This window comes from Panthera tigris, chromosome D2, assembly GCF_018350195.1.
Source record: "Panthera tigris isolate Pti1 chromosome D2, P.tigris_Pti1_mat1.1, whole genome shotgun sequence".
Classification (NCBI taxonomy): Eukaryota; Metazoa; Chordata; class Mammalia; order Carnivora; family Felidae; genus Panthera; species Panthera tigris.
The window spans coordinates 24,218,731-24,236,850 of record NC_056670.1 but is presented as its reverse complement, the minus strand read 5'-3'; the positions used below and the strand labels follow the sequence as shown (position 1 = coordinate 24,236,850).

General features: G+C 41.3%; 1 protein-coding gene across 2 annotated transcripts in view; it reads right to left on the bottom strand.

Annotated features, from left to right (window-relative positions):
- Positions 1–15,645, bottom strand: part of NRBF2 (nuclear receptor binding factor 2) — a 35,266-nt gene extending 19,621 nt beyond the window's left edge. For both annotated transcript variants that reach the window (XM_007095782.3, XM_007095784.2), the window contains exon 1: positions 15,427–15,645. In XM_007095782.3, coding sequence (XP_007095844.1) covers positions 15,427–15,456 — 30 coding nt within the window. In that variant the 5' untranslated portion in view covers positions 15,457–15,645. The remainder of the gene's footprint in view (positions 1–15,426) is intronic.
- Positions 15,646–18,120: the final 2,475 nt, after the last annotated feature.

Here is an 18,120-nt window from a genome sequence, read left to right as displayed (position 1 = left end):
GGGATCTGGTTAAAATGCAGACTCTGATTCAGTAGGTCTAGAACAGGGGGTCGAGATTCTACCCACATGTAGCTGAAGCTGCTGGCTCTGGGATACCCTTTGCAAAGCAGGAAGAGATGTTCTCTGAGGTTGCCTCTTCTATGCCTCTGATGATATTAACCACTTTCTACGTTGTACTATGAAGGACAACTCCCTAAATAAACTTCAAGCTCCATAATAACAGAATAAATTATTAAATACCAAAGAAACACACAAAAAGTTCTCAAGTGGTGAGAATAGGATCTCATACCTGTCCTGACTTCCCTAAAACCTTCCCATGTAAAGTTCAAGCTCTGATCACTCTGCCAATTCAAGAGTTACATCTCATTTAAAAATACACACCTACTCTAGGTTATCTGGCACCACAGCAATCAAATTCCCTATTTAAAAAAAATGCAGGGGTGCCAGGGTGGCTCAGTCAGTTGAGCGGCAGGCTCTTAATTTCGCCTCAGGTCATGATCTCCCGGTTTGTGGGATCGGTTTGTGGGATCCGCACTGACAGCACAGAGAAGCCTACCTGGGATTCTCTCTCCCTCTCTCTCTGCCCCTCCCTGCCCTCCAAATAAATAAACTTCAAAAAAATAATAATAATAATAAAATACAGTTACTACTAAGCTCCTGTTACACACCCAGCAAGCAGAGTCTCTGTACAGAGCTTGACTGCCTAGATTCAAATCTTAGCTTGAACACTTATTAGACACATGAAACTGGCTTTCTTAACTTTCTGCCTGAGTTTTCCCATCTCTAAAATGAGAGTACAGTGAAAATTAGTTAAAAGACAATAAAAGCTATGGCAATCCCTGCCATTAAGTTCACAATATATAGTTGGGGAGACTAGACTAAATTGTTTTGTTTTTTTCCCCTAACTGAAGATACTATAGGAAAATTATCTTGGTAATATTTCTTATTTTTATGATTATTTTTAATACCTCTTATTTTTAAAACAAAATTTAAAGATCTCTAATTTAGGGGCACCTGGGTGGCTCAGTCGGTTAAGCATCCAACTTTGGCTCAGGTCATGATCTCATGTTCGTGAGTTCAAGCCACATGTTGGGCTCTGTGCTGGTAAGCTCAGAGCCTGGAGCCTGCTTCAGATTCTGTGTCTCTCTCCCTCAAAAATAAACAAACATTTAAAACAAATCTCTAGTTTAAAACTGATCTCTTTAAATACTGCTCTTGGTAGAATCACAGCCATTAAATGTTAAGTCCATAACTATGTTTCTTCAGTAACTCAAAACAGCAACAAAAAGCAACTGAAATGGAAAATGTTGGTGAGAGATTCTAAAAGCAGTTTGGGCACTCATATACATATATATATCTATCTACGTAGATCTCTCTCTCTCTCTCTCTCTCTCTATATATATATATATATATATCTTTAATTTTTTTAAGGGGGGGGAAGAGGGAGGGAGAGGGAGAGAGAGAAAATCTTACGTGGGATCCACAGTGAGGGTGGGTCCCAACAAGGGGCTCATCCCACCATGACTGTGGGATCATGACCCAAGCTGATATCAAGAGTCTAATGCTCAACTGACTGAGCCACCCAGGTGCCCCTGGGCACTCATATATTTTAATTCTGTTAACACGTTTTTCTTTTGCCAAGTATTTCAAGATGCAGTAAGATTTATGGAAAAGGCTTTATCTTAATATTGCATATTCATTCAGAAAGGATAAAAGACACTCCAGGTCTTTGAGTGGTTTCACTAACAATTCAATTTAATGTTTAAGAATGCATCTATTTTGAGTACTGACCAAATTAAGCTTTTTTTTTTTTTTTTTTCTTAAATAAAGTATCAATACTGACCAGGAAACTGTTAGACAGAAAAGGCAATGTAACACTCTTCAAGAGCGTAAACTCCATTAACTCATTTTCATCTCCCTAGCTGGTAAATAAATGAGCTCAATTTTTTGTCTGTTTTAACCCTCTGGATTTCTTATAAAAATGTATAAATCTTTCATAAAAATCCGTGTTTTCTAAACTAACAAACAAAACAGAAACAGACTCATAAATACAGGGAAGAGGGTGGGTTGACAGATGAAGTAAAGAGGACTAAGAAATAAAAACTTCCACTTATAAGTCACAGAGATGAAAAGTGCAGCATAGGGTATAAAGTCCATAATATTCTAATAACATTGTATGGTGACAGATGGTGACTAATTATGGTGAGCACTGAGTAATGTATACAACTGTCAAAACACTATGTTGTACACCTAATACTAATATATAACACTATGTCAACTATACTTAAAAATAAAAAAAAAAAATGGTGTTTTCTTTTCTGTCCTAATTATCTTTTATCATTCTAATAGGTCACAGTTAACTAATCATTAGTAGCTGTGTCCCATAGGATATACATATTTTTTAATTCAGGTATAGTTGACATATAAAACATTTATTTAGTTTCAGGTGTACATGATTTGATATTTGTATATATTGCAAAACAATTACGACAGTAAGTCTTTTAACATCATACACCATACACTGTTACAAAAAAATTTTTTCTTCTGCTCAAGACTTTTAAGGTCTACTGTCTTAGCAACTTTCAAATATGTAATTCAGTATTATTAACTATAGTCACCATGTTATATATTGCATCCCAGGACTTATTCATAACTGCAAGTTTGTACCTTCTGGCCTCCTTCATCCATTTTAACCTTAGTCACCATGGCAACTACCAATCTATGAGTTTGGGTTTTTGTTTTGTTTTGCCTTTTAAGTTCCATCTGTAAGTGAAATCACTTAAATTTGTCTTTCTCTGACTTTTTCAAATAGCATAATGCCCTCTATCTCCATTTATGTTTCATAAGTGGAAAGACTCTGGGTTTTTTTGTGGCTAAATAATATTCATTATATAAATACCACATCTTTATCCATTCATCCATCAATGGACACTTATTTTCATATCTTGGTTGTTACAAATAGTCTGTATATCTTTTCAAGTTAGTGTTTTTGTTTTCTTCAAATACCCAGAAGTGGAACTGCTGGATCATATGGTATCTCTATTTTTCTTTTTTTTTTTTTTTTTTTTTTTTTTAATTTTTTACTGTTCACTCATTTTTGAGAGAGAGTGAGAGCACAAGCAGGGGAGGGGCAGAGAGAGGGAGACACAGAATCCAAAGCAGGCTCGAGACTCTGAGCCATCAGCACAGAGCCTGACGTGGGGCTTGAACCCACAAACCACAAGATCACGACCTTAGCTGAAGTTGGACACTTAACTGACTGAGCCACCCAGGTGCCCCATGATGTCTATTTTTCATTTTTTGAGGAACCTCCATACTGTTTTTCATAGTGCCTGCACCAATTTGCATTCCCACCAATAGTGCACAAGGGTTCTCTTTTCTCCACATCGCAGCCAACACTTGTTATTTCTAGTCTTCTTGATACTAGCCATTCTAACATGGGTGAGATGAGGGGTGCCTGGGTGGCTCAGTCAGTTAGGCATCCGACTTCGGCTCAGGTCATGATCTCACTGTTTAGGTCATGATCTCACTGTTTGTGAGTTTGTGAGCCCACATCAGGCTCTGTGCTGACAGCTCAGAACCTGGAAGCCTGCTTTGGATTCTGTGTCTCCCTCTCTCTCTGCCCCTCCTCCCCCTTTCAAAAATAAACACTAACATGGGTGAGATGATATCTCATGTGGCTTTGATATGCATTCCCCTGATGATCAGTGATTATTAAGGATCTTTTCACGTACCAGTTAGCCATGTGGATGTCTCCTTTGGAAAAATGTCTTTTCAGATTCTCTGTCCATTTTTTAATTGGACTGTTTGTTCTTTTTGCTATTGAGTTGTATGAATTCATTATGTATTTTGTTGGACACTAACCCCTTATCAGATGCATGATTTGCAAATATTTTCTCCCATTCAGCAGGTTGCCTTTTCACTTTTCATTTTGTTAATGATTCCCTTTGCTGTGCAGCTTATTAGTTTGATGTTCCACAAAATTATATTTTCTTGATATTCTTTGTTGATTTTCTTATTTTCTTTACTTCTTTATCAACAACTGTTGGTAAGCAGTTATATCATAGCTATATCATAGCTCCCAATGACCCCTGCCTTCCGGTATTCATACCCGTATGTAATCTCTTCCCCTCTAATGTGCACTAAACCTAGTGACCTGCATCTAAGGAATAGAATACAGCAAAGGGGAGGGGATGTTGCTCCTCTGATTAGGTTACAAAAGACACTGGCTTCCATCTTGGTAGCATTCACTCCCCCCTTGCTCACTTTTTTAAAATGTTGATTTGATAGAGAAAGAGAGCTGGGGAGAGGTGGGAGGGGCAGAGAGAGAGAAACAGAGAGAGGGAGGGAGGGAGGGAGAGAGAGAATCCCAAGCAGTCTCCACACCTGTCAGCACAGAGCTGACAAGGGGCTCAATCTCAGGAACCTTGAGATCATAACCTGAGAGGAGATCAAGAGTCAGGAGGCTTAGGGTACTGAGCCACCCAGGTGCCCCTCCCTTACTCACTTTAATAAAGCCAAGGGTCATGTTGCAGGCTGCCCTACCAAAAAGCTCTCAGGGAAGGAACTGAGAGGGTAGTCTGCCAACAGCCAGCAAGGAACTGAATCCAAAAGCTGATTCAAAAGTCCTCAAGGAACTGAATTCTACCATCAGCCATGTGAGTGAGCTTGGAAGCAGCTCCTGCCCCAGTGGAGCCTTCAAATGGGACCACAGCCCCAGATGACACCTTGATGGCAGTCTTATGAGAAATCCTGAAGGAGGACCCAGCTAAGCCATATCGTTATTCCTGCCTCACAGAACCTATGAGAAAACAAATGTGTGCTGTTTTAAGCTCCTAAATTTTGGAATAAGTTGCTGTATAACTCATATCTCATATACTAATAGTATGGCATCTTTGTCTTTTATTGTAAGCTGCCTCAAATTCTATTTAGAAATAATTTTTTTTTTTTTTTTTTTTTAAAGTAAGCTCTATTCCCAACATAGGGCTTGAACTCACAATCCCAAGATCAAGAGTTGTGTGCTCTACTGACTGAGCCAGCCAGATGCCCCTAGAAATAGATAATGTTTAAATAGGGAAAGCAGTGACTGGCCAATCCTCGTAAGACTGTGATACCCTATCACTGAGTATTAGATTTCATGATACTATAATCTCATATTTAAGTACTTTCTGGCATTTAGAGTTTATTAATAAACTGATGTAATTTTGCTTTGAGAACCTCTTGAATTCTCATGGAGATGAGCAAGCTAAGCATTGTCTTACCCTCCAGCTGTAGACAATTACAAAGCTGGATACAATATATAAAAACATTTTATACTGAACAAAAAAATAACAGAAGGCTACAACTTTAAGAAAAGGAAAAAGTGCAAGGTGAGGCTTTCTTTCTGAGAGCACTTTCCAAAATGCAGTGCAGAAAAACAAAACCCAAGCAGAAGGTGGTATCTACTTGGGGAAAAGAAATGAAGAGTAGAGCAAAAAGGTTGGAATTTGAGGAGGGTCCAGGATTGGAAAGAATTACACTGAAGACGACAACCTAAAAATATGCATACAAAAAGTCCTTTCGGGTCTGTAGCCAACGTCTAAGCTGCACATGCACCAGGTTATAATTCCAGGAGGCCTAGCAGACACTCTAAGCAGACAATTCACAAGCTACACGATGTTGGGAAGACAGGCTGTAGTTTAGACCTGAAGAGTATAGTGATGCTGGTGAACACCGGAGACTTTCAGTTGAGAATCCAGAGAGGTCAGCCCCAGGAGTAAGAATCACACTCTAGGCATTATGGGTAAAACTAAAATAGACCCACCCTAATAAGGCCTAAAACCAAGTTTAGATGGATCACGGTGATCTGCCAGTATTTTAACCGCCAACCAGAACAAAACACTCTTTAGAGAAGATGCTAACTTCAGTCTCTACAACATATCATCCACAATGCATGAAATATTAAAATAACCTTACTAAGCATGTGAAGTAGGAAAAAGTGATTGATAATAAAGACAAAGACAATGAAAACAGATCCAGAGGTAATCCATGTTGAAATTAACACCATGGAACTCAAAGCAACTATGCTTAAGATGTTAAAGAAAATACAGAAAGAGGATACAATAGATGAAAAGAAAACTAGAGACATGGGATGAAAGTTCTGTAAGAATTGGGGACTTTGTCCTATTCACTGTTAAGTCCTTGAGGTCCAGAACAGTACCTGACAAGAAGGTAGTTACTCGTAATATTTGTTGGTTAGTTGGAGGAGGGAATGAATGGTAAGTTGCAGGGAAGAATGGAAGAAGTCATGTTTACAGCTGGTAACAGGGGCGCCTGGGTGGCTCAGACGGTTATGCATCTGATTCAGCTCAGGTCATGATCTTATGGTTCATGAGTTTGAGCCCCGCATCAGGCTCTGTGCTGACTGCTCAGAGCCTGGAGCCTGCTTTGGATTTTGTGTCTCCCTCTGTCTCTGCCCCTCCCTCACTCATACCCTGTCTCCGCCCCTCTCTCTCTTAAAAACAAACATTAAAAAAATAAAAAATAAAAATAAAAGTTGGTAACAAAACCAAAGACTGGAAAATGCTGACAGAACATTACTGTATTTCAGAAAAATATCAGAATCAAATTCTGCATCAAAATTTAAAATAACTATATATATGGATATACATATATACAGAAAAAGAGTTGGTCTTTGATACATTTACTTCATTCACTATTTCATCCACCCAATCTCTAGGACATTTTAATCAGAATTTTCCTACTCCCTCTCAAGTAAAAATGAAAGCACAAGGGGCACCTGGGTGGTTCAGTCAGTTAAGCATTCGACTTAGTTTCGGCTCAGGTCATGATCTCACAGTCTGTGAATTGGAGCCCTGCATGGGGCTCTGCACTGACAGTGTGGAGCCTACTTGGGATACTCTCTCTCTCCCTCTATCTTTCTCTCTCAAATAAACTTAAATTTTTTTTTAAGTTTTAAAAAAAATGAAAGCACGCTACTACAAAATGTTCTAAAACCTTTACAAAAAGTAAAACAGTAACGTCTTACTGTGTGCCCTGTACAGATTCCTCCCTTGCTGAATCCTCCTCAGAAGAGCCAACCCTTTACACACATCCCACTGGTCTCTGTGAACTGCTCTTCTTCCAGGCAATCAATGATTCTTGCGGAAACTGCCATATTCTTAATTACCTCATCCCCTGGACACTAAAGAATTCATTCCACTGCATTTTCAAACTTAGGGACAGAGAATATGTCAAGAAAGTGTTAAGTGGTTCTAACTACTGTGACATTCAGGAATTAACTAAGTCTGCAGAGACATAAAGCAGTCAAGCCTGAAGTGGCAGAGGGAGAATCTGATCATCTTTAAGCCTCAGGTCCCATACTTTCTTAGACCTACCTGCAATGTAGCCCTGCCCTTCCTGCACCATTCTTTGGATTCCAATCAATTACCCTTTCAATAAATTATCCCTTTTGGCATAAACTAATCTTAAGTGGCTCTCATCACCTGCAACCAATGAAAATCCTAGCTAAAACTAGATCACTTAATGACTGCAGCCACCAAGAAGTACCTTCTACTTCCACATGCTAACTGCTTCAGAAATAGATTGGGGCGCCTGAGTGGCTCAGTCCGTTAAGCGTCCAACTTCAGCTCAGGTCATGATCTCACGGTTCGTGAGCTCGAGCTCCAGCCCCATGAGTTGGAGCCCCATGAGTTCGAGTCCCGTCCGTGTCTGGCTCTGTGCTGACAGCGGGGAGCCTGGAGCTTCTGATTCTATGTATCCCTCTCTCTCTCTGCCCCTCTCCTGCTTACTCTCTCTCTCTCAAAAATGAATAAACTTCAAAAAAATTTTATTTAAATACAGATTAAATATTGTCTTTTTTTCCCCAAAGGAAAACAGTGTTACTTTCTATTACTTTCCATTTAATTATTTCCGTGTCCCTGGGGAAAGCTGTGTATGTAAAGATGACAAGAAAAGGAACACCATACCAAACACAGTATCAAAAAGCCAGAGGAAAATATAATGTACTCTTGAACCTTGTGGTAGGGTCTTCAATAGAGAGCAACGGAGAAGTCGCATTCACTCTCCCTTCCACCATCAATTCACTGTAAGTGGCAAGTGCAAGTGGTATCTCCTAAGTACTGAATTGACCTCGGTCAAACTAATGTAATGCAATCACACTTAAGATAACTGCTCAAGTGTTAGAGAAGGCCAAGACCTGTTTTTGATTTTAAGTCTAAGGATCAACTTCTCCCACATGCAGCTCTGCTGCATCTTTTTTTCTACCTCATTTTCAGTTGCTTTTTTTCAGAACTGCCGCCATCTGCTGTGAAGGCAAATTACAGGATACAATCCACCAATGAGTTCTGAAATCAATTTAGTGGGTCAAAACCATCATTAAAAAAAAATTTTTTTTTTTTTAACATTTATTTGTTTTTGAGAGACAGAGACAGAGCACAAGCAGGGGAGGGGCAGAGAGAGAGGGAGACACAGAATCGGAGGCAGGCTCCAGGCTCAGAGATGTCAGCCCAGAGCCCGATGCAGGTCTGGAACTCAGGAAGTGAGATCATGACCTGAGTCAAAGTCAGACGCTTAACCGACTGAGCCACCCAGGCGTCCCAAAACCAGCATTTTAAAAAATCTTAGTAAATATTAGAGTGCATGATACACAGTATTATAAATATATATATACATACTCTATATATGTGCATATACACACAGACATACATTTATGGCATCATAATGTTTCAGTTTCAGTTTTTGTTTTGGGTGAAATTTATGAGGGCCCTTGCATTTTACACAATCCCAAGAGACATATGCATAATGTGACAGCTCTACATAGTATATACATATGTATGTGTGTACTGATCATTATGTAAAAATCTCTAATTGTGGATCCCAGTCAAAACATGGGCAAACACTGATCTAATAGTAAGACCAATATTTTAATGAGAACCTTGCTTTCAAATCCCACTGTCACCACTTATTCTGCATGTCAATGTCTTCATTAGTAAAATGGGGAAATAACAGTTACTAAGAAGATAAATAACACAGGTGACCCTTTAACAACATGGATTTGAACTGCATGGTCCACTTATATATGGATTTTTTTCAATAAATACAGTGCAGTACTATAAAGTATTCTCCTTATGACTTTAGTATTTTCTTTTCTCTAGTTTATTGTTAATACAGTACATAATATGTATAACATATAAATACGTGTTACTGTTTATGTTATTGGTAAGACTTCCAGTCAACAGTAGACTATTAGTAAAGTCTTTGGGGAGCTGGGAAAACTGAACAACATGAGGAATGAAAGTGAACCACTTTCTTTCATCATACACAAAAATAAATTCAAAATGGATGAGGGATGGCTGGGTGGCTCAGCCAGTTAAGTGTCCAACTCTTTTTTTTTTAATTTTCTTTTTAATGTTTATTTTTTTATGTTATATTTACTTTTATTTTTAAATTCCTACTGTAGGGTTTTTCTTTTTTTTTAATTTACATCCAAATTAGCATACAGTGCAACAATGATTTCAGGAGGAGATTCCTTAGTGCCCCTTACCCATTTACCCCATTCCCCCTCCCACAACCCCTCCAGTTTGTTCTCAGTTTGTTCTCCATATTTATGAGTCTCTTCTGTTTTGTCCCCCTCCCTGTTTTTATATTATTTTTGTCTCCCTTCCCTTATGTTCATCTGTTTTGTCTCTTAAAGTCCTGATATGAGTGAAGTCATGTGATTTTTGTCTTTCTCTAATTTCACTTAGCATAATACCCTCCAGTTCCATCCACGTAGTTGCAAATGGCAAGATTTCATTCTTTTTGATTGCCGAGTAATACTCCATTGTATATATATACCACATCTTCTTTATCCATTCATCCATCAACGGACATTTGGGCTCTTTCCATACTTTGGCTATTGTTGATAGTGTGTGCATGCATGCACAATGGGGGGAGGGGGAGGGGGAGGGGGAGGGGGAGGGGGAGGGGGAGGGGGAGGGGGAGGGGGAGGGGGAGGGGGAGGGGGAGGGGGGAGGGGGAGGGGGAGGGGGAGGGGGAGGGGGAGGGGGAGAGGGAGGGGGAGGGGGAGGGGGAGAGGGAGAGGGAGAGGGAGAGGGAGAGGGAGAGGGAGAGGGAGAGGGAGAGGGAGAGGGAGAGGGAATCTCTGTCAGTGCAAAGCACAACACAGGGCTCAAACTCAAACTGTGAGATCATGACCTGAGCTGAAGTCAGATGCTCAACTGACTGAGCCACCCAGGCGCCCCAAGTGTCCAACTCCTGATCTCAGCTCAGGTCTTGATCAGGGGCAGAATTCAGGCCCGACGTGGGACTTCGTGCTGGGTGTGGACCTACTTAAAAAAATAAAAAAATAATCAGGGCACCTGCATGGTTCAGGTGGTTAAGCATCCGACTTCAGCTCAAGTCATGATTTCGTGGTTCATGAGTTCAAGCCCCATGTCAGGCTCTGTACTGACAGCTCAGAGCCTGGAGCCTGCTTCAGATCTGTGTCTCCTTCTCTCTCTCCCCTCCCCTATGCTCTATCTCTCTCTCTCTCTCTCTATCACACACTCACTCGCTCAAAACTAAACATTAAAAGATTAAATTTAAAAATAAATAAAACCAAGATGGATGAAAGACCTAAATGTGAGACAAGAGATAGTGAAAATCCCAGAGAACACAGGCAAGAATCTCTTTGACATCTACCATAGTAACTTCTTACTAAACACATCTCCAGAAGCAAGAGAAAAGCAAAAATGAACTATTGTGACTTCAAGATAAAAAGCTTCTGCCCAGGGAAGGAAACAATCAACAAAACTAAAAGGCAACCTCTGCAATTGGAGAAGATATTTGCAAATGGCGTATTCGATAAAGGGTTAAGATCCAAAATATATAAAGAACTTATAAAACTCAATACCTAAAAAACAAATAATCCAGTTTTAAGAAATACGCAGATGACATGAATAGATATTTTCCCAAAGACATACAGATGACTAACAGAAACATGAAAAGATGCTCAATTTCAATAACCAGGAAAATACAAATCAAAACTATAATGAGTATCAGGCCACACCTGTCAGAATGACTAAAATTAACAACACAGGAAACAACAGATGTTTGTGAGGATGTGGAGAAAAGAGAACCCTCTTGCACTGGTGGTGGGAATGCAAACTGACAATAGCCAAATTATGGAAAGAACCCAAATATCCATCGACTGATGGGTAAAGAAGATGTGGTGTATATGTGTATGTATGTATACACACACACACACTGGAATATCGTGTATATATATTATCCAGCCATCAAAAGGAATGAAATCTCGTCGATGTGGAAGGAGCTAGAATGTATTATGCTAAGTGAAAGAAGCCAGAGAAAAGCAAATACCATATGATTTCACTCATATGTGGAATTTAAGAAACAAAACACATGAACATAGGAGAAAGAAAGAAAGAAAGAAAGAAAGAAAGAAAGAAAGAAAGAAAGAAAGAAAGAAAGAAACCATAAAAGAGACTCTTAACTATAGAGAACAAATTGAGGGTTGCTGAAAGGGAGGTGGGAGGGGGATGGGCGAAATGGGTGCCAGGTATTACGGAAGGTACTTGTGATTGAGAGCTAGGTGTTATATGTAAGTGATATCACTAAATTCTACTCCTGAAACTATTATTAGGTGATACTGGAATTTAAATAAAAATGTGAAACATTTAATAAATAAAGGCTGTTAGGGTCATGGAAACAAATATTTAAATTTATGTAAATACTGGTAATACAATGGAGGCATATTTAAATTATGTTCTCATTTATTGTCATGATTTCGTGTCATGAGTTCCGGCCCCACATTGGGCCCACTGCTGTCAGCCTGTCAGCACAGAGCTAGCTTCGAATCCTGTCCCCCTCTCCTGCCCCTCCCCCACTTGTGCTCTCTCAAAAATAAATATTTTTAAAAAAGGGTCAAGTGTATATATAAAGTGCCTGATGCCAATCCCAGCACTTAGTAATTGTTGTGTAAGTCTTAGTGCTCTACCACCTTTCCCTAGTCCTTCCATTGAGCCCCACCTAACTTGTGACAGGATGAACTTTACTTGAAATTTTTCAGGGCAACAAGGAAGTGGTTCAAAACAGCCTCGTTTTTACCTTAAAGATTTTACCGCCAACATAATTAAGATATGATAATTACAAAGAATTCAGGTATGTAAAAGGCCATTCTTTGAAACATGATATTGGATTCCTTGTCTTAGATGAGAACTGACCACTCCAGAGAGAAGCTCAGTTACTCAACAAACATTCTCGGCACCCTTAATACAGCCAAAAACATACAACTGTGGCCACAGTCACATGGACCCTGTTCTCAGAGTCTGCAGAGTAGGTAAGCAAAGCATGAGCAACAGTCATGTGTAAATTAGTCTGACATCACTTCCCAAATAGGCAGTAAACAAATTAAAGAACTACAAATTATGTCACACAAGTTTTGACATTTGCTACCAGCACAGCACCCACTTTGCCAAAATTAAATGGAAAGAAAGGCCTAAATACACACCAAGTAACTTTACAAGTTACAATTTGTCCATATTAAAAGTTCACAAAAAGAAATAAAAAACTGATGAAACAAAACTTATTCAGTCCAAAGACTAGCTATTCCCAACGATGGAAATATGATTTAGTTTATTTTTCGTTTGTCCAATTTCAAAAACAAGAGAACTAGAATACAATGTCTGTATTACATATGAAAATGACTATTTTGGGGCACCTGGGTGGCTTAGGTCATGATCTCACAGTTCGTGAGTTTAAGCCCTGCAACTGGCTCTCTGCTGTCAGCACAGAGCCTGCTTCGGATCCTGTCTCTCTCTCTGCCCCTCGCCCCCCTCAAAAATAAACATTTAAAAAATAAATTTAAAAAATGACTAAGTTGAACCAGTCTTTTCTGTATCTTAAAAATCTACTACCAGCAGTTAAGCCTATACGGCCTTTACTCCAAACATAACATAAGAGAATCAACATTAAAGCAGAGACACTAAATGACACAGAATCCACAGTTCAATATAAGGAACATATTGAAATGAAAATGGTGAGTACTGTACATTAATTCAGAAGTACTGCTAGAAAAGGTCATGATACTAAAATAAGTTGTGACCCACTGATCTAAGTCATTACTTAATTTCTCTCAGTCTAGGCTTGTTTCTCTGTAGAACTGCGAAGCAGTTCTTCCTAAATTCCAAGGATGCTCTGAGAACACATATTTATAAATCTAGGTACTGTAATAAGTCCTTATACAACAAATCTGGACTACACTATAATGTCATTAGAAAAAGCCTGTATAAACTACTGGGATTTTCAAAGGTACTCATTAAATCCCAGTATTGAGAACTATTTCTCAGGTTCAGTCAACTTGATACTAAGTTGTTTAACTGACATAAAAAAAGTGATCACCTTCAAAAAACAAAAACAAACAAACAAAAACAGTCTTTTAAAACTGAGTGACAAATTCCGAGGCCTGCCACTGGTACTTATTTACAAGTACAATTCCAATGATTCAAGTTAAATGTTAATCTCTGTTCAACTGTTCTCTTTTAACGGCTCGGCTACAACTCAGATCTTTCAAATCTCAAATGGTTTCAGAGTTCAAGATGCCAAATTTCTGATACTTGTCCACATACATTTTATCCTAGCCTGCTTAGCGAGGCTCTTTCCAAAATTCTCCTCTATAAAAATACTATTGTCACCATTGAACTAATTTTTCCTAAACTGGTGATTCTGCTGCCCCATCTACAACTCACCCAGCTGCCGTCTTCTCACAAGCTACCATACACTAGTGGGGCACTTGGCTCAGTATATACTGCAGCCTCTGGCCAAATAAAGTGAAGCTAACTGGAACTGAACCAATGGTCATTTTGCAAGGACACTTGAACTTTGAAGCACTCTGTAAACTGCTGGTTATTTCTAATAATATTCCTGTGAAGTTGCAGTATTGAGCCACCCATTCTATTTCACTGTAAACTATATGTGACCTTAAAAACAAAAAGTGCAAGATGTGTCCCTGGTTTTTAAAAACTCACAAATCTAGTCCAATTCTTTTTAAGTGTAAACAACTCTTACCAGTGGGGGTGGGCTTAACTTAAAACTAGGAGGCGCTTCTCAGAGCAGCTAACCTGGCACCAGTCATTTGGGAAAAACAGCTTTAGGTCCTAGAATCTTAGGCTTTTCAAGCTCAGCAAATCCAAACCTCATTTTACAAACGAGATTTTAAATTAAGAGCTTATGGTCTGATTACTATAATAGCTAACTCTTACACTGTACTAGGGACAAGGTACTGTTTACACCTATTTACTCCTTTAATCCTCACAACAAACCAGGAAAGAGGGTGAGGTCAACAAATGTACCCAAGGTCACACAGCTATTAAGTGTCAAAGCCAGAACTGATACCGAAGCGGTAGAGCTCCAGAATCCATAGTCTTAAGCCACCGTGCTCCATTGCTTCTCTATAGAATGGTTTAAATGAAGCCGGGGGTCTTTCACGACACTAGGATTCAGAGTTCCAACCTGAGAAGCGAATTCTCCACACACCCCTTTCCCCAATGCCAACATCGCCCACCAGCGCAAGTGAACGGCATGCAAACCTGTGCCTGTACAAGTTCCTCCTGTCTGGCTACAACCTTAAGGAATCTTAAGTAACCAAAATAGGTATCCTCTAGGAAACCAAAAGATGCAGTGGTCAGTCAGAAAAGAACTCGTGCTTCTCGTTTCTGTTTTAATGAGATCATCAGAAATGCCTAGAGTAATAAGTAAATGGCCTATGAGCGCTTTTTCTGAAGGGGCAAACATCTACCGTATTTTCACGATGCCTAAAGTGATGAAACGGAGCTAAAATCAGGGACGGCCCTGTTTTCTTCCAGCTGTCTCCAACTTATTCGAGAAGGGTGATCCTCAGTTTATGCATCTGAATGTAGGCGAGAAATGAATGGGTGGAGGAAGAGAAGGGGGTGAGAGGGGGTATTACTCCAACTCTCCACCGTAATGAAGCTGAGACTTCAGACCCTATGTATTAGAAGTTAAAACCAGTATTTCACACCACTGCTGCGCTGGCCGGCTTCAGTGCCCCTCCAGGCTGCAGAGAGGTGGTTACGTGGCGCGTTGAAGCACTTCCTCTAGCCTGAAGAGTAGGTGGCTTTCCCGGCTGGTGGAAGCCCCTCACTCAATGCACTGCAGCAGGGTACGCTTCGGGGAGCCGGGAAATGAGACGTGATAGCTTCCCGGGGATGCCAGAGGGAGCAACGTCTGGGGCGCCTAGCGCGTCGCCGATGTGGGACCACGCCTGCCCCCCTCCTCCACCCCTCAGGACCACCCCCCGCCAAACCCGCCTCCCGGCCTCGAGGGTCAGCAGCACGCTGGAGACGCGACAGGACTCCTGAAGCAAAGGCTCCCGAGGGCGGACACGACCCTCAGCGGACTACTCACCAGATTGAGGGGTCCTTCCATTACTTCCATAGACCCCGGGGTAAACGGCGGCCTGAGGAAGGGGAGCGAGGGCGCCGGAGCACATGGAGGGAAACAGTAGTAAGCAGGGCGACGGAGCGGCGGCGGCGGCAGCTGCCCCTCTCCGCGCCCCGGGAGCCAGCAGTGGGCGCAGAGGGAGCAACAACCGCACCACTTCCTCCTCCGGTGGCGCGCCGCGGACCCGCCCCCCGCGCCGCGGCCACGCATGCGTCATGGCGTCACACGTGGCTGGTTCAAGGTGGGAGTGGGTGGGGCTCAGGGAAGGCGGGGCCGGACTGGTGTACACTCGCTCGCGGGCTATCTTTCCTCTCGCGAGAGGGGTATCTTCAGCTGCTTGAAGTCTTCTCTGACGTCACGCGGGGGTGGGCAGCCTTGTTGAAACTTGAGTAAAATGGCTGAGTTGTGCTTTTGGCCTCTCAGGTTTTCTTCCAGCATGATTTTTTTTCCCCCAAATCCCTCAGATTGCTACGCCTTCTCTTACTCTCCAGTCCTCACCTTTATTCGTGTACCTGATTGATATTTTTCAAAAATCAGATTTGAGAGGTGCCTGTGTGGCTCAGTGCGTTAAGCCTGCGGCTGCAGCTCAGGTTATGATCTCGCGGTCTGTGAGTCAGAGCCCCTCTTTGGGCTCTCTGCTGTCAGCACAGAGCCCGCTTTGTAGCCTCTGTACCCCTCTTGGTGCCTCTCCCTCACTTGCTCTCTCTCAAAAGTAAATAAATGTTAAAAAAAAAAAAAAAGCAAAAGCAAAAATCAGATTTGAGCAACGCTAAGCCAGGCCCTGGACTGGGGAAACATAATTACCGGCTCAGCCCTCAAGGTGCTGGCAAACTAATAAAATAATATGGATTACAAATAGCCAAATATAATACTTGATTAAGTTAACAATTGTGCGCTAAACCACTGTGCTAGGTTCTTTCTGTCAAGGAATTCACTGACAAAAAAATTAGTTGTGATTTATGCTGTAAAGGGAACAGACAGGGAGCTGTGATAGAGGCACCATGAGTTGCACAGCTTCAAAAAAATGAATTTGATCAAGAGTCATGTGAGCTTGGAAGAGGACCCCAAGCTTCAGTTGAGACCACAGCCCTGGTGTACACATTGATTGCAGCCTTGTGAGATCCTGGGCAGAGGACTCACTGAAGCCATGCCCAAACTCCTGACCCATGGAAATTGTGAGATAATGGATGTGTGTTGTTTTAAGCCAGTAAGTTTGAGATAATCTGTTATATGGCAAAGAATCCTATTACAGACTCCTTTGAGGCAGTAAAATCCAGAGGCAGAACTTTTCTTGATAAACCATAAATGTGGGTAGTAAATTCATGTTACTGCACTAATAACTAGTGGATGGTTAGTGGACAGTTTTAATACCTCTAAAGGAAACTTCAGTGGCAGATGGACAAGGAAGGAAGGAGAGTATGAGGTGTTCAAGCACTCACCAGTGTTTGAGAGAAACTTCAGATCAGCAAAAGAGAGGACATGATGGATATACACAGCCAAGTGGTGAGACAGACATTGTATCCACCAGCCCTGTTCTCTGCCACTTGCTGTCATGCTGTTGACCTGACCAGTCATAGGCTATGAAGAGCACTGGGGACATGGCCACGTCATCAAAGGAAAAGGTCGCAGGCCTGCAAAGACTTTAGAGCTATCCCAGCTGATTCCTTTGAAATTTGGGAAACAGCAGCTGCACTTGAAGCTTGCCAATGGCTGTTTTCACTACTTGCAGGTATGTATTCCTTCAGACACATGGACGACTTCTTTGCCTATTGGGAAAAACCCATTTATCTCCTGAGACCATCAGTGGAGGGTTATAGAAATCCTCAGGCTCTCCTGACTGGGAACATAGTGGACATGCCTATTACTGAGTCAGATGAGAAGAGCTCACACTAGGTCTTTGCTGCAACTCGCAAGATGGGGCCAGAGGCTTTTGGAAGAACATTTAAAAGCTGCAAAGCTTTCTGCTTTCTGTGGCTCACCTGGAAAATATATTTCATGTTAAAGAATCCATTCCTAAATGGCCCACCACTGACAGACTTGCCACATTGGAGAGGTTCCAGAATTTACCACAAGACTCAATTTCAGATATTCCTTATATATTACCTGCTCTTTGGGGCGCCTGGGTGGCTCAGTCGGTTAAGCGTCCGACTTCGGCTCAGGTCAGGATCTCACCGTCTGTGGGTTCGAGCCCCGCATCGGGCTCTGGGCTGATGGCTCAGAGCCTGGAGCCCGTTTCAGATTCTGTGTCTCCCTCTCTCTCTGCCCCTCCCCCGTTCATGCTCTGTCTCTCTCTGTCTCAAAAATAAATAAAAATGTTAAAAAAAATTAATATATTACCTGCTCTAATCTCATACCCATCTATTTTTTTTTATTTTTTTATTTTTTATTTATTTTTTTTAACATTTATTTATTTTTGAGACAGAGAGAGACAGAGCATGAACGGGGGAGGGTCAGAGAGAGAGGGAGACACAGAATCCGAAACGGGCTCCAGGCTCTGAGCAGCCAGCACAGAGCCCGACGCGGGGCTCAAACTCACGGACTGCGAGATCGTGACCTGAGCCGAAGTCGGACGCTTAACCGACTGAGCCACCCAGCGCCCCTCATACCCATCTATAACATCATGATAGTTCAGTCTCTTCTTGAATGCTTACTGCTCCA